Raw genomic sequence first — 15,785 nt, 5'->3', positions numbered from 1 at the left:
AAATTATTTATTTTAATTAATTTCCCCCCCCCAATTGTGTATCAACTCTTAAGCCCCATGGGGTTTCTGGTCCACAGTTTGGAAAACCCTGCCCTAAAGAAACAACAGCGCTGATAGATATCTGATCAGTTTAATTAATTGGTGTTGCAACATTTTTCTATTAACAGACACTGAGGTCAATCATGATGTTTGTCGCTCCTTTTGTTTGAAACTTGGCCACGAGTCAAGACTTGCTTCCTGTTTACAGCGTCCATGTGCATCCAGGCCCACGTTAACTCTCACATTAACTAAGATTTACTGGTTCTGATTGAAGGATTTGCAAGCAGGAATTCATTTTTGTCTACAATGAAAGACATTATATAGTAATATTGTGAAACATTTTTAAAAATTTAAATAACTGTTTAATGTTGTAATTTATTTATTATCAAAGTTGAATTTTCATCATCATTACTCCAGTCTTCAGTGTCATATGATCATTCAGAAATCATTCTAATATGATGATCTACTGCCCAAGAAACATTTCTGATTATCATTTTTGTGGAACCTGTGAAAAACATTTTATTTTTCAGAATTCTTTGAATAGAAGGTTCAAAAGAACAGCGTTTATTTAAAATAGAAATCAGCTTGCAGCATCTGTATTTAGTTTCTCTTTGTTGAGGTACAGTAACTCTGGATCTGCAGCACTTTTTCTTTCATTTGAGCTTTGTTTCATCTATGGGAAAACCATGTATTTCTGAGCAACGTTTGCTCATCAGGTTTTCATCTTGGCCATGATCCACATGAGGAATGTGAACCGCGTGCTATAAGCTTGTGAAGATTGATGATAGGCTTTCTTTCTCTCTATCATATTCTCTAGGAGTTCAGATAGTTCTGAAAGAAAAAGGTCATTTTAAAACATGAAAATTTGCTGAAAATATGCTCACCCTCAGGCCAGTCTAGATGTAGATGAGTTTGTTTCTTCATCAGGTTTGGAGAAATGTAGCATTGCATCAGTGTCAGAATGAGATTCCAAACAGCTGATAAAAACATCACAATAATCCACAACCTCTCCAGTCTATCAATAAATGTCTTGTGAAGACAAAAGCTGCATGTTTATAAGAAACTTTAAAATGTTTTTAACTTCACATGAGCCCTCTATCTGTAATAACACTAAGTGGTCTCATCTGAATCAGGAGAGAAATCTGCACGGATTAAGCACCATTTGCAAGCCAAAACAGCTCGAAAAAAATATGTGGCTGGATTTTAATGTGAGAGACTTTAACTGGAGGAAGCATTATTATGGATTATGGACTTGTATCAAGTTGAAAGCATCTTGATGGATTTGTTCATTCCAAACGCGCAGCTTTTGTCTTCTCAAGACATTAACTGATGGACTGGAGTGGTGTGGATTACTGTGATGTTTTTATCAGCTGTTTGAACTCTCATTCTGACGGCACCCATTCACTGCAGAGCATCCATTGCTGAGACACTGATGCAATGCTACATTTCTCCAAATCTGATGAATAAACAAACCCATCTACATCTTGGATGGCCTGAGTGTCAGCAAATTTTCATTTCTGACTGAACTATTCCTTTAAGATCTGTCCTTTCGTGCATGTCATTGCAAAAGCATGCTTTTGTAGGAATATTTCACAAAAAAATGGCTGTATTCTCAAAAATGTTAAACTCACTCAATTGAAGTTGTGTATTTTCTGGAGTTGGAGAAAAGCTGTGGCGCTCTTCCTGAGATCTGTTCGGAGCTTGTAAATCAGATGTTTTATAAGCGTTTTAGTGGGAACACTTGACGGAACCATTGAGGCTCTTTATGAGCTCTGCGTTGTTTCTTTGAGTTTCCTTTAACACCGTACAGTCAGATGCAGACCCTCAGCCTCTCTGTCCTGTGATCGGTTTGGTTTGAACACCTCGACTGAATCAGTAATCTGTGTGTTGAAGTGTGTCACGAGGACGTGAAGCGTCCCAGCGTGTGTCATTACACAGAACAGGTGTGTTTGTCTCATCTACTGAAATGTGTATTGTTCACGGTTCCTCTTCAGTCGTGTCCTGCGGTGCAGGTGTGGTTCTGCAGTTTCTGAATGGAGCAGGAAACCCCTATTGAATTGCCAGCAGGCATGACTTTACAACACAAACACACTGATGTTCTCCAAAAACAACCTGCGTCTCTAAGGAACTGCCATCATTTGTCAAAGAAATGCAGATAAATGGTACAATAGATCCCTTTGTTAGTTTTCATCTGCGGTAGTATTTCATTTGCGAGACAGCGTTGTGTTAAACAGCACAGATCTTAATAATAATAAAGTAAAAATTATGAGTAAATAAAAGTAAGAACGAGCAAAATTTATCATTAAAAAAATCTGTAAAAATAAATAAAAATCAGAAAAAAAGTGTAATTATTTTTTTTATTAAAAATTATTATATTAAATCTATTTAACAGTAGTAAAAAATGAGTTGGGGTGGTAAGTTTTGATTTCTTTTTGTAAATGAGTTTGTTTGCCTCATAAATCAGTTAAATGTTTATAATATCTATTAAATTAAGTTAATTTATTTGATCAATTATTTCATTTAATTATTCAATTTATTTATTTAGAATACTATAATTTATCTAGCACTTTGTAATTTATTTGGTTTAGATCAGAGCAAATGCACATACTGTATGGATCATATTATTTAATAATTCAGTTTTAGTATACTTTAATTTATTTGGTTATCCGATTATGTGTTATTAGATTTTATGTATATATTTTATTTATATTTATTTCAGCTCAAAAAAATGCTGAAAAAAAATATATACATAATAGATATGTGATGAACCTTATCCCCTCTCTCTCTCTCTCTCTCTCCTCTCTCTCGATCTCTCTCTCTCTCTCGATCTCTATCTCTCTATCTCTCTCTATATATGATATATATATATATATATATATATATATATATATATATATATATATATATATTATATATATATTATGTGTGTGTGTGTGTATATATATATATATATATATATATATATATATATATATATATATATAGATATATATATATATATATATATATATATATATATATATATATTATAGGTATATATATATATATATATATATGTATATATATATATATATATATATATATATATATATATATATATATATATATATGTATGTGTGTATATATATAGAGGGAAAATTATTGTTTTACGAGACAAGGACTGGACATGGATGTTTATTATTAATTTTTTTATATGTGATCTCATATACTTTTATCTATATCTATATATAGATATATAAAATGTGACGTGACATATATAGATATAGATAAAATTATATGAGATCTCACATAAAAAAATTAATAATAAAAATCCATGTCCAGTCCTTGTCTCATAAAACATTAATTTTCCCTCTTGACCAGTAGGTAATATAATTTATTTATGTTTTATGTTGTATATCTTTATATTTAATTTGATTTATTTATTTAAGCTTTATTTTATTATTTTTTTATTATTATTTTCATAGCTTTCTCGCCGAGCCCTAGTTAGCAGAGCCTGCTCTGGTGTGGTGAGTGAGTGTTTGGTGATAAGCGGTGGATTGTGTGTAAACCGGTCCTGCCTCCGCTCTTCCTCTCGTGTTGTTGTGTTTCATTTGCTTTGTCTCCATGGAGACCAACACAAGCATTCCGCTCTTTTCCTTAATCATTTATCTCTGAGTATACAGCGGGATGTTGGTCGAAGCATGACTGCTGCTTTCATTTTACACCTTATGAGATGATCACCTGCTGCTATTGTTTTAATATTACTTGTGTTTTGGTTTCACTGATACTTATGACTATTGTCAGCCTGACAGGCACTCGAATAATGCGATACTTAGCCAGGTGAGTCTCATGAGAACATGTCTGAGACACTTCATGCCAAAATTAAAGAGGGAGGCCTTTTTGATGACAGCATTTTTTCCAGAATTATCCATACATTACCATGTTTTCAGGTTTTTAAATCAGGCCTACTTAGTGTTTTATTCAGAACGGCATAAATTTAGAACAGTAAATACTACCATTAAATAAAGATGCTTTGTTTTATTTAATTTTTTTATAACGAAGGGAAATAAAGTTAAATACACTAAAAATATATATATAATAAAAAGTAAAATCTATAAAACTTTAGGGTTGGGTACCTTTGTAAGGTACGGCGGAGCAGCGCGAGCGGACTCGAGCAGAAACAGAGGACACAAGGTGTGTTTATCGATAGATTGTTAGCATATCTGTATCTGTGCAGTTCTTTGTCATAAATACAGTTTACAATAGGTCACGAGGGAGCAATCGGTTTCCTATCTATTGTAAAGTTTTCGCTCCGTTCACTGCTCATCACACCACAGCTGTTTGCTCCAGAGAAACTCTAGCCCTTAACACATATGAATGCATACTTTAATTATACTTATACTTCATTTAATAATACTTACTTTATACATACACTACGGTGCAAAAGTCTTAGGCACGTTAGTATTTTCACCCCAGAGAATGGTGTTCGGCCAGTTATTTCTATCTTTTGCTGTAGTGTGTCTGTTTGCTGTAGAGACATTTAGTTAGTCTCAGTTTCATCTGTTTCTTCATGTAATCACAGACAGATTCGATGATTGTGAGATCAGATCTCCATGTGTTGTCAGACTGCTTGTGCATTCAGAAATCTTATTAGATTATTATTAAAATTAATGGCAAAATTAATGTTTGGAAATGTAAACTGATATTTCCTACTGACACACTACAGCAAAAGATATAAATAATTGGCTTAAAACCCTTTTTTGGGGTGAAAATACTAATGTGCCTAATGCTTTTGCACAGTACTGTACTTTACAAACAACATTGTTGCTACTTTATAAAGAATGACCATACAGTCATTCACAGAGCTGATTAAAGATTAAATAATGACCCAGATCGTGAAATACATTTATTAGCCTTAGAGTAAGGGAAGCACAACTTGGGAAATGAGAGCATCCAAGGAGCGTGTGAAAGCTATGGATTTATTTGAAATATTTTTAATGTTCTTTAATGTTATCCATAGGTTTTTGTGGCACTTTTTTTTTTTGGCACCGTTTAGGCACTGGTACTGTTTTAAAAGTATCGATATGGCACCGGTATCGTAAAAAAAAACAATCGATACCCAACCCTATAAAACTTTTAATTTTTTTATTTTACTTTTATGTAATTAAAAACATTTTATATTAATTTTTTTGCATATAAATTGTGTTTAAAATGTTTTAGTGCTTTTAGTACATTAGATAGTATCATGAGATAAAACTACTTTATTTAAAAAAAAAAAAAAGTAAAATAAAAAAAGATATAAAATATAAAGTCAATAAATAAGTAATATTTTTTTTAATTAAATATAAATCAAATGATAATATATATTATCATTTGATTTATATTTCATTTAAAAAATATAACTTTTTTTTATGTATTGACTGTGTGTGTGTGTGTGTATGTGTATATGTGTGTGTATATATGTATGTGTATATATATATGTGTGTATGTGTATATATATGTATATTTGTGTATGTATGTATGTATGTATGTATATATATATATATATATATATATATATATATATATATATATATATATATATATATATATAATATGTATGTATGTATATATGTATATGTATCATATATATATATATATATATATATATATATATATAATATGTGTATGTATATATGTATATATGTATATATATATATATATATATATATATATATCTATATATATATATATATATATATATATATATGTATATGTATATGTGTATGTGTATGTATGTATATATATATGTGTATGTGTATGTATGTATCTATATATATTTTATGTCTGTATGTATATATATATATATATATATATATATATATATATATATATATATTCATAGATATTATATATATGTATGTATATATATATATATATATACTATATATATATTTTATATATTTGTATATATACTATGAGTTTTATGCATTTATGAAAATACAGAGGTTGCTTAACAGTCATATGTTTAAAAAATGCTCCTAAAAATAAGCTTTGTTTGTCTTAACGCAAAATATTATTCCCAGGTAATGTTGCATGGACAGGTGTTGTGTGATTCATCCTCCCCTCAGCTCTACTTCAAACCGATCGGTCTCTTTCTGGACCGTTTTCCCTTTCCCAAGCCTCTCATAATGTTGAGTTTGAGTCGTTGCGGGATCAGAGCTGTAATGTGTATCTGTATGACGGCGTTACTCCGCTCGCCTCAAACGCATTTCCAGATGGGCCACTGTCAGACGGCCAGGCTTAACTTTGACAGCTTCAACTCATCTCACTTCTTTTGAAAAATCTCAATGAACCATAAATCTCCCTGTGCTCTTTGTTGAATCTGATCATCGAGGCTTAAATTCATATATGCTGGTGGAAAATAATTTAGGGCTTTTCCAAGACGTCTCCTTTATCTTTCTGAATGCTGACCTCGACTAACAAGGTCCCTCGGGTTGATATGTCTTGTTTTAACTGTTGATAAGCGACTGGAAAAGACCTTGGTTTCGCTTCTGTCCGTATTTATAGCGAGAAATGAGGGTTTGTGGGTGAAGCTGTGTGTCTCTGGTGTAATGGTTGGTTGGGTTCAGGAGACCCGCTCTGAGGAAATCTGCTGTCTCTTTTCCTCACCTAATCTCATGAAAGCAGAGCCACGAGAGACTCGGCAGCCCGGGGAAGCAAAGAAATAATGCAATGATTTACAGAAGTTTACAACTGTGCAAAATGGCTTTGTTTTCTTATTTCGTATGGTGTGCCTCAGGGTTACGTCCTCACCCTCTTAAGTTTGTCAGGATGAGGAAGACTACTCTATTTTCTTGTTTTAATTGTTTCGCATGTTCACATTTCAGCCTACAAATCAACAGGACATCATAACATTATTTTCATAAAAATTATGCACACTGTGTCTCTTGCAGTTCCCATTGTTTATGATTCTTATTAGATTCATTTTAAGTGTTAAGCTGTTAATCACTGTACAATTTTTTTTCTAAGTTGGCATAAATCATATGTTAATGGTAATATGACAAATGTTACCATGACACAGCATTTATATCATAACACTAAACAAAACAACATTTTCTGTGATTTACATCCACATTTATTAAATCATTTATTACCTATATTAAAGTATTGTAATTAAAATTACACTTATGAATGTTTCTATAATTTATGTAATAATAAATTCTTTAAAAACTATTTTTATTTTACTTTGCATTTATGAATGCTATGATTATAAACTATTTGTTTTAATAATTATAGCATTATTCATAAGTGTAATGCAAAAAATGTAAAATATTAAAATTAAAGTTTATGATGAAAATATTTTAATAATGTAAAACAGTATTTATAAATGCAATAAAATACTAATTTAATCACAACAACAACAACAGTTTTTAATTTCCTTTGTATTCAAAACAATTTCCTCTTTTTTTTGATCTTTGCATTAAAATATAAGCAGTACATGTTTTTTTCTTTCTCAAGTTTAGTTTGATCTTTCAATGTTAAACATTAACGGCTTTTAAAATTCAGCTCATGTGACTTGCATGGAAAATGAAAACTCTTGGGAAAATGAAAAGTCTGTAAACATTTATATCAGATAAAGAGCAGTATAAATTGTCATGGCATGACTCAAGGTGTTTATGGCCTGTTATGAATGTGGCCTATTTGATTAAACGCAGTTAATTTGATTCTCGGTGTAGAGAATCTGATTTGCTCTTCAGGATCACGTCATGTTTGATGACGGTGGCTCCAGCTGCTCACATCATGCTTCTTCACTTTCATAAGCGTTTGTTGATTTTTCTCCGGGCCGGTTCCCAAGGAGATCTCAATAATAAAGCTCAGGACATTTCTAACCTTTGCTAAGTCAGTCTTGACGCATGCTGGTGCTTCAAACTTTGCAAATGCATTCAAGAGAAATTAGAGCAGGATTTTTAAGCTTGTGTTTTATGATTGCTCCTTGTTCTGAAGCATTACTGAATGGGCCTTTATTACAGGGCCATTTATTATTTTGTGTGTTATCTTCTATATCATCTGTAGTTGGTCAGGGACAGTCTCTGTGAAACTCACTTTCTCCTTTTGTGTGTGATACTCTCTTTATGGTTTGTTCTATATGCTTTAATAATCAATATAAAGACAATTTGTATAAAATTGTAAAATATTAAAATATATTAAAAATATTGATATTTTATTTATTTAAATAAAATGTATATATTAATGTTTTTAATTATTTTTATTTATTTAAAAAAAAATTATTTACCTTTTTTTTTTTTTACTTGATAAATTCACTTTTTCCTCATGTGCAATGCTGTATCTTTACGATGATTTTAAATATGTATTTTAAAATAAGAATGGAGTTGTTATTAGAGATTAAGCAAGTGTTTACGAAGTTTATGTATGCAATTAATATAATGTAAAATATTCAGTATTAACGCCTGTATAGCTGACGTGTGCGAGCTGATAAGCAGAGCATGCTCAGTGGATATAAACGTGCTTGATCTTTGATGTTCACACACGTTTCAGATTAAAAAATGCTATTTATATTTCTGAAAGAGTGTTTCCCTGGATTATTTCAGCAAAGCGCGTGGTTATAGTACTGAGCTGCTCTAATACTATTAAATTAAATATGATGATGATGTAATACATTTTAATGGGCATAATTAAGTGTGAAAATAACTGAAGGATATATCTATTTGATAAATGAAGTTAACCAACTAACAGTATACATATTCTTTTGGTTTCTGTAACCAATGTTTAAATTTTTTTTTTTACAAATACAATGAAAATACTGGTATCGGTACTCTGTATCGGCAAGTACCAAAAATAAAAGTATCGGTATCGGCCGAGTACTGGAAAAAGTATCCCTACTTTCTCAGTGAATTCTCTTTCTCTTTTCTTTTGGTCTGATGTGCTCTAGATCTTCACATTTTGTTCTAGTACTGTAAGTGCATGTTTGTTCTGATAGTACTGACTGATGTCAGGACGTGTTGTGGCGATGATCGGTTGTGTTTTCTCGTAATTGGATTATGTCAACATTTTGGACACCTTCGTAATCAGTGTTTTTAGCCATCTGTTTGGGTTTATCCTCATTGGATTCATCCGGTTGGAATGAGTGTTTCTGAGACTAATGGAATTGCAAGATCAACTAACAAAACGTCAAATGCGCTGGTGTGTTTCCAAGCGCTCGGCTCAAGAGTTTTAAAGTGAGCATCTCAGATTTCCTGTCATGTAGGAAATGCTTGTAGTATTATTCTGCATGTGTCCTTCCAAGCTTGTTCGGGCTGGATTTTCCTTGGGAATTCCCTGTGTTTTATTGTTTCTCCTCAAATGACCTCCTAAAACAATGACTGGCCCGGCTGACCTTCTGCTGACAACAAACTGACAGTTTATTGGGTCATTTACATTTGTTTGTTTATTTATTAAATTAATTGCTAATTAATACAAATATATAAATATTTATTTATTTTTGTACATAGTGAAATTATAAAAAAAATTGATAATAATAATAAATAATTATAAATATGTATTGATAAATATAATGCATACTTTAAAATGCATTAAATAAAATATGTAAATAAATGAATAATTTATTAAAATGAGATTATTATAAAATATTCACTCACGCTATAGAATAGAAAAAATTATAGAATTATTTAACTTTTAATTAATATTTATATTACATGTAATATTAATATATTTACTATTTATGAACTATATAATAAATGTGAATATTTATATAAACATCTAAAAGCATGCATTTAAAGAATATGTAAATATGTATTTCTTAATTCATGTTTTTATTAATTGAATGCATAAATCCAAACAAATAAGTTTATAAAATATTATGTTTTGATATCATAATTTGTCACTCAACGTCACAGTTTCAGTCCAGCATGAACTGCATTTAAACACCGTGTTTGCACTCTTTTGTGTGTTTGTGTTTTTAGCAACTTTCCGAAACTTGCTGTGGTTCATCTATAATTCATGACTGGATTGATGCAGCTCCTGCTGTCGTGGTAACCCCTCATTCTGCTGTTCTCTGAAAGCGCTCAGTCGGCGGCCGTGTTTGTTGTTGTATTGTTGGGTCGTCTGGTGGTGAAGGGGCTCCTCATGGAGAACCCATTAAATGGGGGCCTCGTGAAGGCGGGACGGGCCGGGGTCAGTGCTAATGAATTATGCTCAGTCTAGAGAGGATCTGAGCTCGTTTCCAGCTTCTCAAACGCTGCCAGAACATTCCACCGTCTGCCTCGTGGTACCAGCGACGGCGGCACACTGATCCGGTCACAGACTAATGGAAGAGTAGCTAACAAACATTTGTGAGGGATCAAAGTTATTTCTATTTATCTCATTCGTTATATACGTAAGCTCTCAGAAAAAAGCTACAAAAGTGCACCTTTTTAAGGTACTTTTGAAAACCACCTCAGTGACTGCCTTTTTTTTTTTTAACAAAAAATGTTATTTTGCAAATAGTTTCATATAAATATATATATTACAATAAATCTAAATTTTAAAAAATATTGATATTTTATTTTAATTCTAATAAGAAGTGTAACAATTTAAAATTAAATGTTTAAAAATGAATTTTCATTTTAAATTAAAATAAACTCATGTCTAATTTGATATTTTATGATTTTATTACAGTATATTGTATATTATATTAATATTTATTGCATATATTTATATTTGTTTTTAAATAAGTAAACAATAAATAAAATACAAATATATATATAAAAATAAATGTGAATTTATTTTAAATTATGATTTTTCCAAAAAATAGTGTGTGTGTGTGTATGTGTGTGTGTGTATGTATGTGTATATATATAATATAATATAATATAATATAATATAATGTAATATAATATAATATAATATAATATAATATAATATAATATAATATAATAATCACTAATTTATTTAATTATTAATTAATTGTTTTTTTCAGGAATGGGTGTGCAAGATAATGTGATTCCTTTTTTATATATATATTTATATATATTTTTATTACCTGTGCTATAAGATCAGTTCTCAGGGATTGGTTTGCAGTGACGGGTGTAATGTTGATCGATTGAAGTGTATTCAGTGAAGCCAGGCGCCTCTCAAGTCTTGTTCTTTCTGCTGTGAATGAAAAGCGGAGTCATTTACAAACATGATACTCCACCCCATTTATCTATTTATTAGTTTAGTCAGTGTTTGCTATTACTGTGGTTCATTATATACACTGTTATACAAGCTGTGCACTGTTCCCGTCACATTTACAATTCTGCTACATTTGTATCATTCGTGGTGTTTTCTAAAGCCAACATTTTGTATTTATTTATAAATAAACTGTAAATATATACATTTCAATTTATTTGTCAATTTTCAATTTTTATTGCTTTTACAAATACTGGTATTACACATTTTAGATTCATTTATTTATAAACAATCACACAAGAAACGGACTATAAATATATAAACACATTTTAAATGCTCTTATTTCAATTTTATATTTACTTTATTCATTCATTCATAAAAAATGTGAATATACAATAAATCTACAATTGTATTATACTTTTTTATTAATTTTAATAATAGTTCTAATAAATCATATGTAAATTTAAAATGTTATATTTATAATTTATATTTCATTGCTTATTTGCTTGCTTATTCACTATTTATTCACATTCAGCTATTTTGTTTTCAGCTATTCACTTGTTTGTTTTTTATTTTATTTTATTTCTTATTATTTTATTTATTGTAATGAATTTATTTTTTGTCTTTGTATGTTTGTACCATTTTTATTTTATGCATTTATTTATTTATTTTACTTATTTGCTTGCTTATTTCTTATTTTTTGTTTTTTATTTTTATTAGTCATGTATTTATAATTTATTTTACTTTGTGTTTTAATTTATTTGTAATTTTTATTTCTCATTTTTATTTATTTCAGTACTTTCAGTGGTTTTATTATTATCACTCAGTCTTTATTTAATCTCCTTTCTGTCCCCAACAGACAGTAAAGCGATTGTGGATGGGAACCTGAAGTTGATCCTGGGTCTGGTCTGGACCCTCATCCTCCATTACTCCATCTCTATGCCCGTCTGGGAGGATGAAGATGATGATGAAGCCAAGAAACAGACGCCCAAGCAGAGACTGCTCGGCTGGATCCAGAACAAGGTGCCCGACCTCCCCATCACTAACTTCAGTCAGGACTGGAGGAACGGCCGGGCGCTGGGTGCTCTGGTGGACAGCTGCGCTCCAGGTGAGCACAACCTGAACGCTTCGTTTTTATCTGCCGCTCAGCTGTCTTTGTGTTGTTTATTGGACAGCTGTGTGCGTTTGCTGTGTGTTTGCACTTTATTAATAATACATTACATCATTAGTGGACTGAAAATGAGTTTTCAGTTTGTAGTCTTTTAGTCTATGCTGTTTTCAGTTAATGAGTGAACAACTTTTTTTTTTTTGTTTAGTTTATTATTTATTTGTAATTTTTTCTTTTTTAAATTATTTTTAATATATTATATTTTTATTTATTTTATTGATAATTTTTTCTGTACTTAAATGTTTTTCTGGTTTATTTTTATAGCGCATAACTTCTATATTTATACATTTATTAATGCATTTATTAATATATTGATAATTGTATTAATTTTATTCTTTGTACTTTTATAATATCAATTAAAATTTTTTGATGCATTAATTTTGATTTGTTGAATTATCAATCATTTATTAATTTCAGTACTTAATTGTTTTCAATTTTTTCTTTATTTTTTATTTTTATAACATATATAAATGTATTTATATAAAACGTTTATTAATTTTATTCTTTGTATGTTTTATAATATAAATTTTATAAATATTAATATATTAATATTAATTTATTTTTAATTGATTAATTTTGGTACTTAATTGTTTGCTTATTTATTAAAAATGTATTTATTAGTAGTAGTAGTAGTAGTAGTAGTATATAGCTTTCATTTAAGCTTCGACAGCTTGTACATCAGGATTCACATCCAGTAATTGCAATAATATTTGTCCTTTTGTTTCTTTTGCTATGAAATAATGTCTGGGCTTTCAGATTATGTCAATTTTATAAGGACATTTAAGCAATAAATGTTTGACGCTCTTTAATGTGACGTGACTGATTGCTGTAGTGACTAAGTTTAAACGACAAGCACAGCAATTATAAAATATTTATTATTTTTAATATTTAGTTTTTTTTATGCACAACTCAGTTTTTGAGTATTGATTAATAATAATTAAATAAATAATAAATTGATTATTATTATTTAGTTTTATTATTATTTAACAGCTTAGCAACCTGTTGAACTGTTGGTCTTGTGCTGTGTTTGTGTCTTCCAGGCCTGTGTCCTGACTGGGAGATCTGGGACGGGGAGAAGCCGGTGGAAAATGCCACGGAGGCCATGCAGCTCGCTGATGATTGGCTGGGAATCCCACAGGTGAGCTGGTGACCTTTGACCTCTAGTGCATCAGGATGAGATTTCAGGCGCCACAAATCTGTTAAGAGATACGTGTTTGACTGGTCCACATGTTCTTTCCCCGTCATTCATGCTATCAGATCAATATGAAGCTCAGATAAGAATAAGAGAAACACCCATCAGTATCTGTTCTCACAGAGTTTATATGATACTCAACACACCTCAATCATACCTCAGCAAACACACGTCTGCTTCACTCATCACCAGCCTCGTCTTGTTCTCTTGTGTTTGAGTTTTGTGACCTCAGTGCAGAAGGTTTAGATTTACTGTAATATTTTGGCTTTATGTGAACACTAAAATACTTTCAGTTGCATTTCTGAATATTCTTCCTTTTGAACTGATTGTGCAATTTACGAAATTGCATAAATGTCAGGATTCCAATGTTTGAATCAGGGTTATTATAGATAAATAAATAAAATTATTTATAATCCTTTGAAATAAATGGTAACTAAAATAAAATAAAATTAAAATATAAACAAATTTTATTTCAGCTAGTTGACTAAAACTAAAGCTATATCAATTCAGTTGCTGGAAATAAAATAAATGTTAACTGAAATAAAATTAAATATAAAAAAAAGATATATTTATTTTTGCCAAGGCACTTTTTCTCATTTTTAGTTTACCTTAAAATACTAAAAGAGCTGAAACTAAATAAACTAATAAATTTATATTAATTTTAATATTAATGAATATAAACTGTTATATTATTTAAATAAATAAAAACTAATTAAATGGAATTAATTATACAATTAATAAAATTAGTAAACACAAAATAATAAAAAATTAAATAACTTTTAACCTTTTTAAATTAATTAAAATAATTATATCTAAATATACAATTAATAAATGTAAATAAAATTAATAAATAGAAATTAATGGAAAAATGCATTAAAAATTGTTTGAAATATATTCTAAAAAAGTTATTAAAAAGAACAAAATTAAAACTTTAGAATAAATGGGAAGAAAATATAGAAATAGATCCTTATTAAAAATATTAACAACTATAATAGTGCATCAGTGATACTAAAATAACATTGGTTTGGATAAACAGGTAGTCCAGCATGAGACTTCAAGTCAAATGTAGTCTGCACATTTATAAACCAGGTGATTTTTTTTTTTGATTTTTTTTTTTTTTGCACACTACTTATGTTTAGTCCGTGTTTGCAGGTGATTGCTCCAGAGGAGATCATTGACCCCAGTGTGGACGAGCAGTCAGTCATGACGTATCTGTCTCAGTTCCCCAAAGCCAAACTGAAGCCAGGAGCTCCTCTCAAACCCAAACTCAACCCGAAGAAGGCGCGCGCGTACGGTCCAGGTGAGCCTCACCTTACAAACTTACACTAGTGTTGTTGTTTACATAGAAACGCCCAGCGTTATCTTCAGACAGTGAGATCCGTCTGAGCGGCCACACACACACAATATTGTTACAATTTAAAATAACTTTTTTTTTTTTTTTGTAATATATTTTGAAGTATAATTTATTTCTGTGATCAAAGCTGTATTTTCAGCATCATTACTCCACTCTTCAGTGTCACATGATCCTTCAGAAATCATTCTAATATGCCGATTTTGCTGCTCAAATATTATTGATTATTACTATTAAACCGTTTTTGCTGATAAAGCTCAAAAGAACAGAAAATTGAAATCTTTTGTAACATTTACTGTAAATTTTGATCAATTTAATGTGTCCTAAATAAGTATATAAATATATATATATATTTTTTTTAATTCAACTTTAATTGTTTGAATAAAATAGTATCAGTTTCCACAAAAATATGAAGCAGCACAACTGTTTTGAACATTGATAATAATCAGAAATGTTTCTTGAGCAGCAAATCATCATATTAGAATGATTTCTGAAGATCATGTGACACTGAAGACTGGAGTAATGATGCTGAAAAATCAGCTTTGCATCACAGGAATAAATTACATTTTAAAATATATTACAGCAAAAAAAATTGTTTTAAATTGTAATAATATTTCACAATTTTTACTGTATTTTTGATCAAATTTTCAACAACACTTTTAAATAGTATTGTGTGAATACAGCAGCTCCTGTTATGCTCAGGACTGATGGATGGAGTGAAAATGTGCTTCTTACCTGTTGTAAATTTGACTAAAGCTGTAAAACCAGTGGCTAATGAGTTTAAGAGTTATGATTCTCACACCAGAGGTGACCTCGACACATTTTCTGTGAGCAGATTTACTAAAATGAACTACAAGGTTTTGGTTGCGGCGTCGTCAGTCTTGGGAAATCTTCACCTCTGCCATAAA

The 15,785-nt window shown here is 30.1% G+C and overlaps 1 protein-coding gene across 1 annotated transcript in view; it reads left to right on the top strand.

The window, feature by feature from the left end:
- LOC109063319 (filamin-B-like) overlaps window positions 1-15,785 on the top strand; it is a 94,455-nt gene that overhangs the window by 24,738 nt on the left and 53,932 nt on the right. Inside the window, 3 exon segments of the mRNA XM_042734611.1 lie at window positions 12,026-12,274; window positions 13,375-13,472; window positions 14,679-14,826. Of these exon segments, the coding sequence (XP_042590545.1) occupies window positions 12,026-12,274; window positions 13,375-13,472; window positions 14,679-14,826 (495 nt within the window).

Source organism: Cyprinus carpio, chromosome B11 (assembly GCF_018340385.1).
Source record: "Cyprinus carpio isolate SPL01 chromosome B11, ASM1834038v1, whole genome shotgun sequence".
In the NCBI taxonomy this organism is placed as follows: Eukaryota; Metazoa; Chordata; class Actinopteri; order Cypriniformes; family Cyprinidae; genus Cyprinus; species Cyprinus carpio.
Note: the sequence above shows the minus strand (reverse complement) of the source record. Positions and strands in the feature narration are given on the sequence as shown.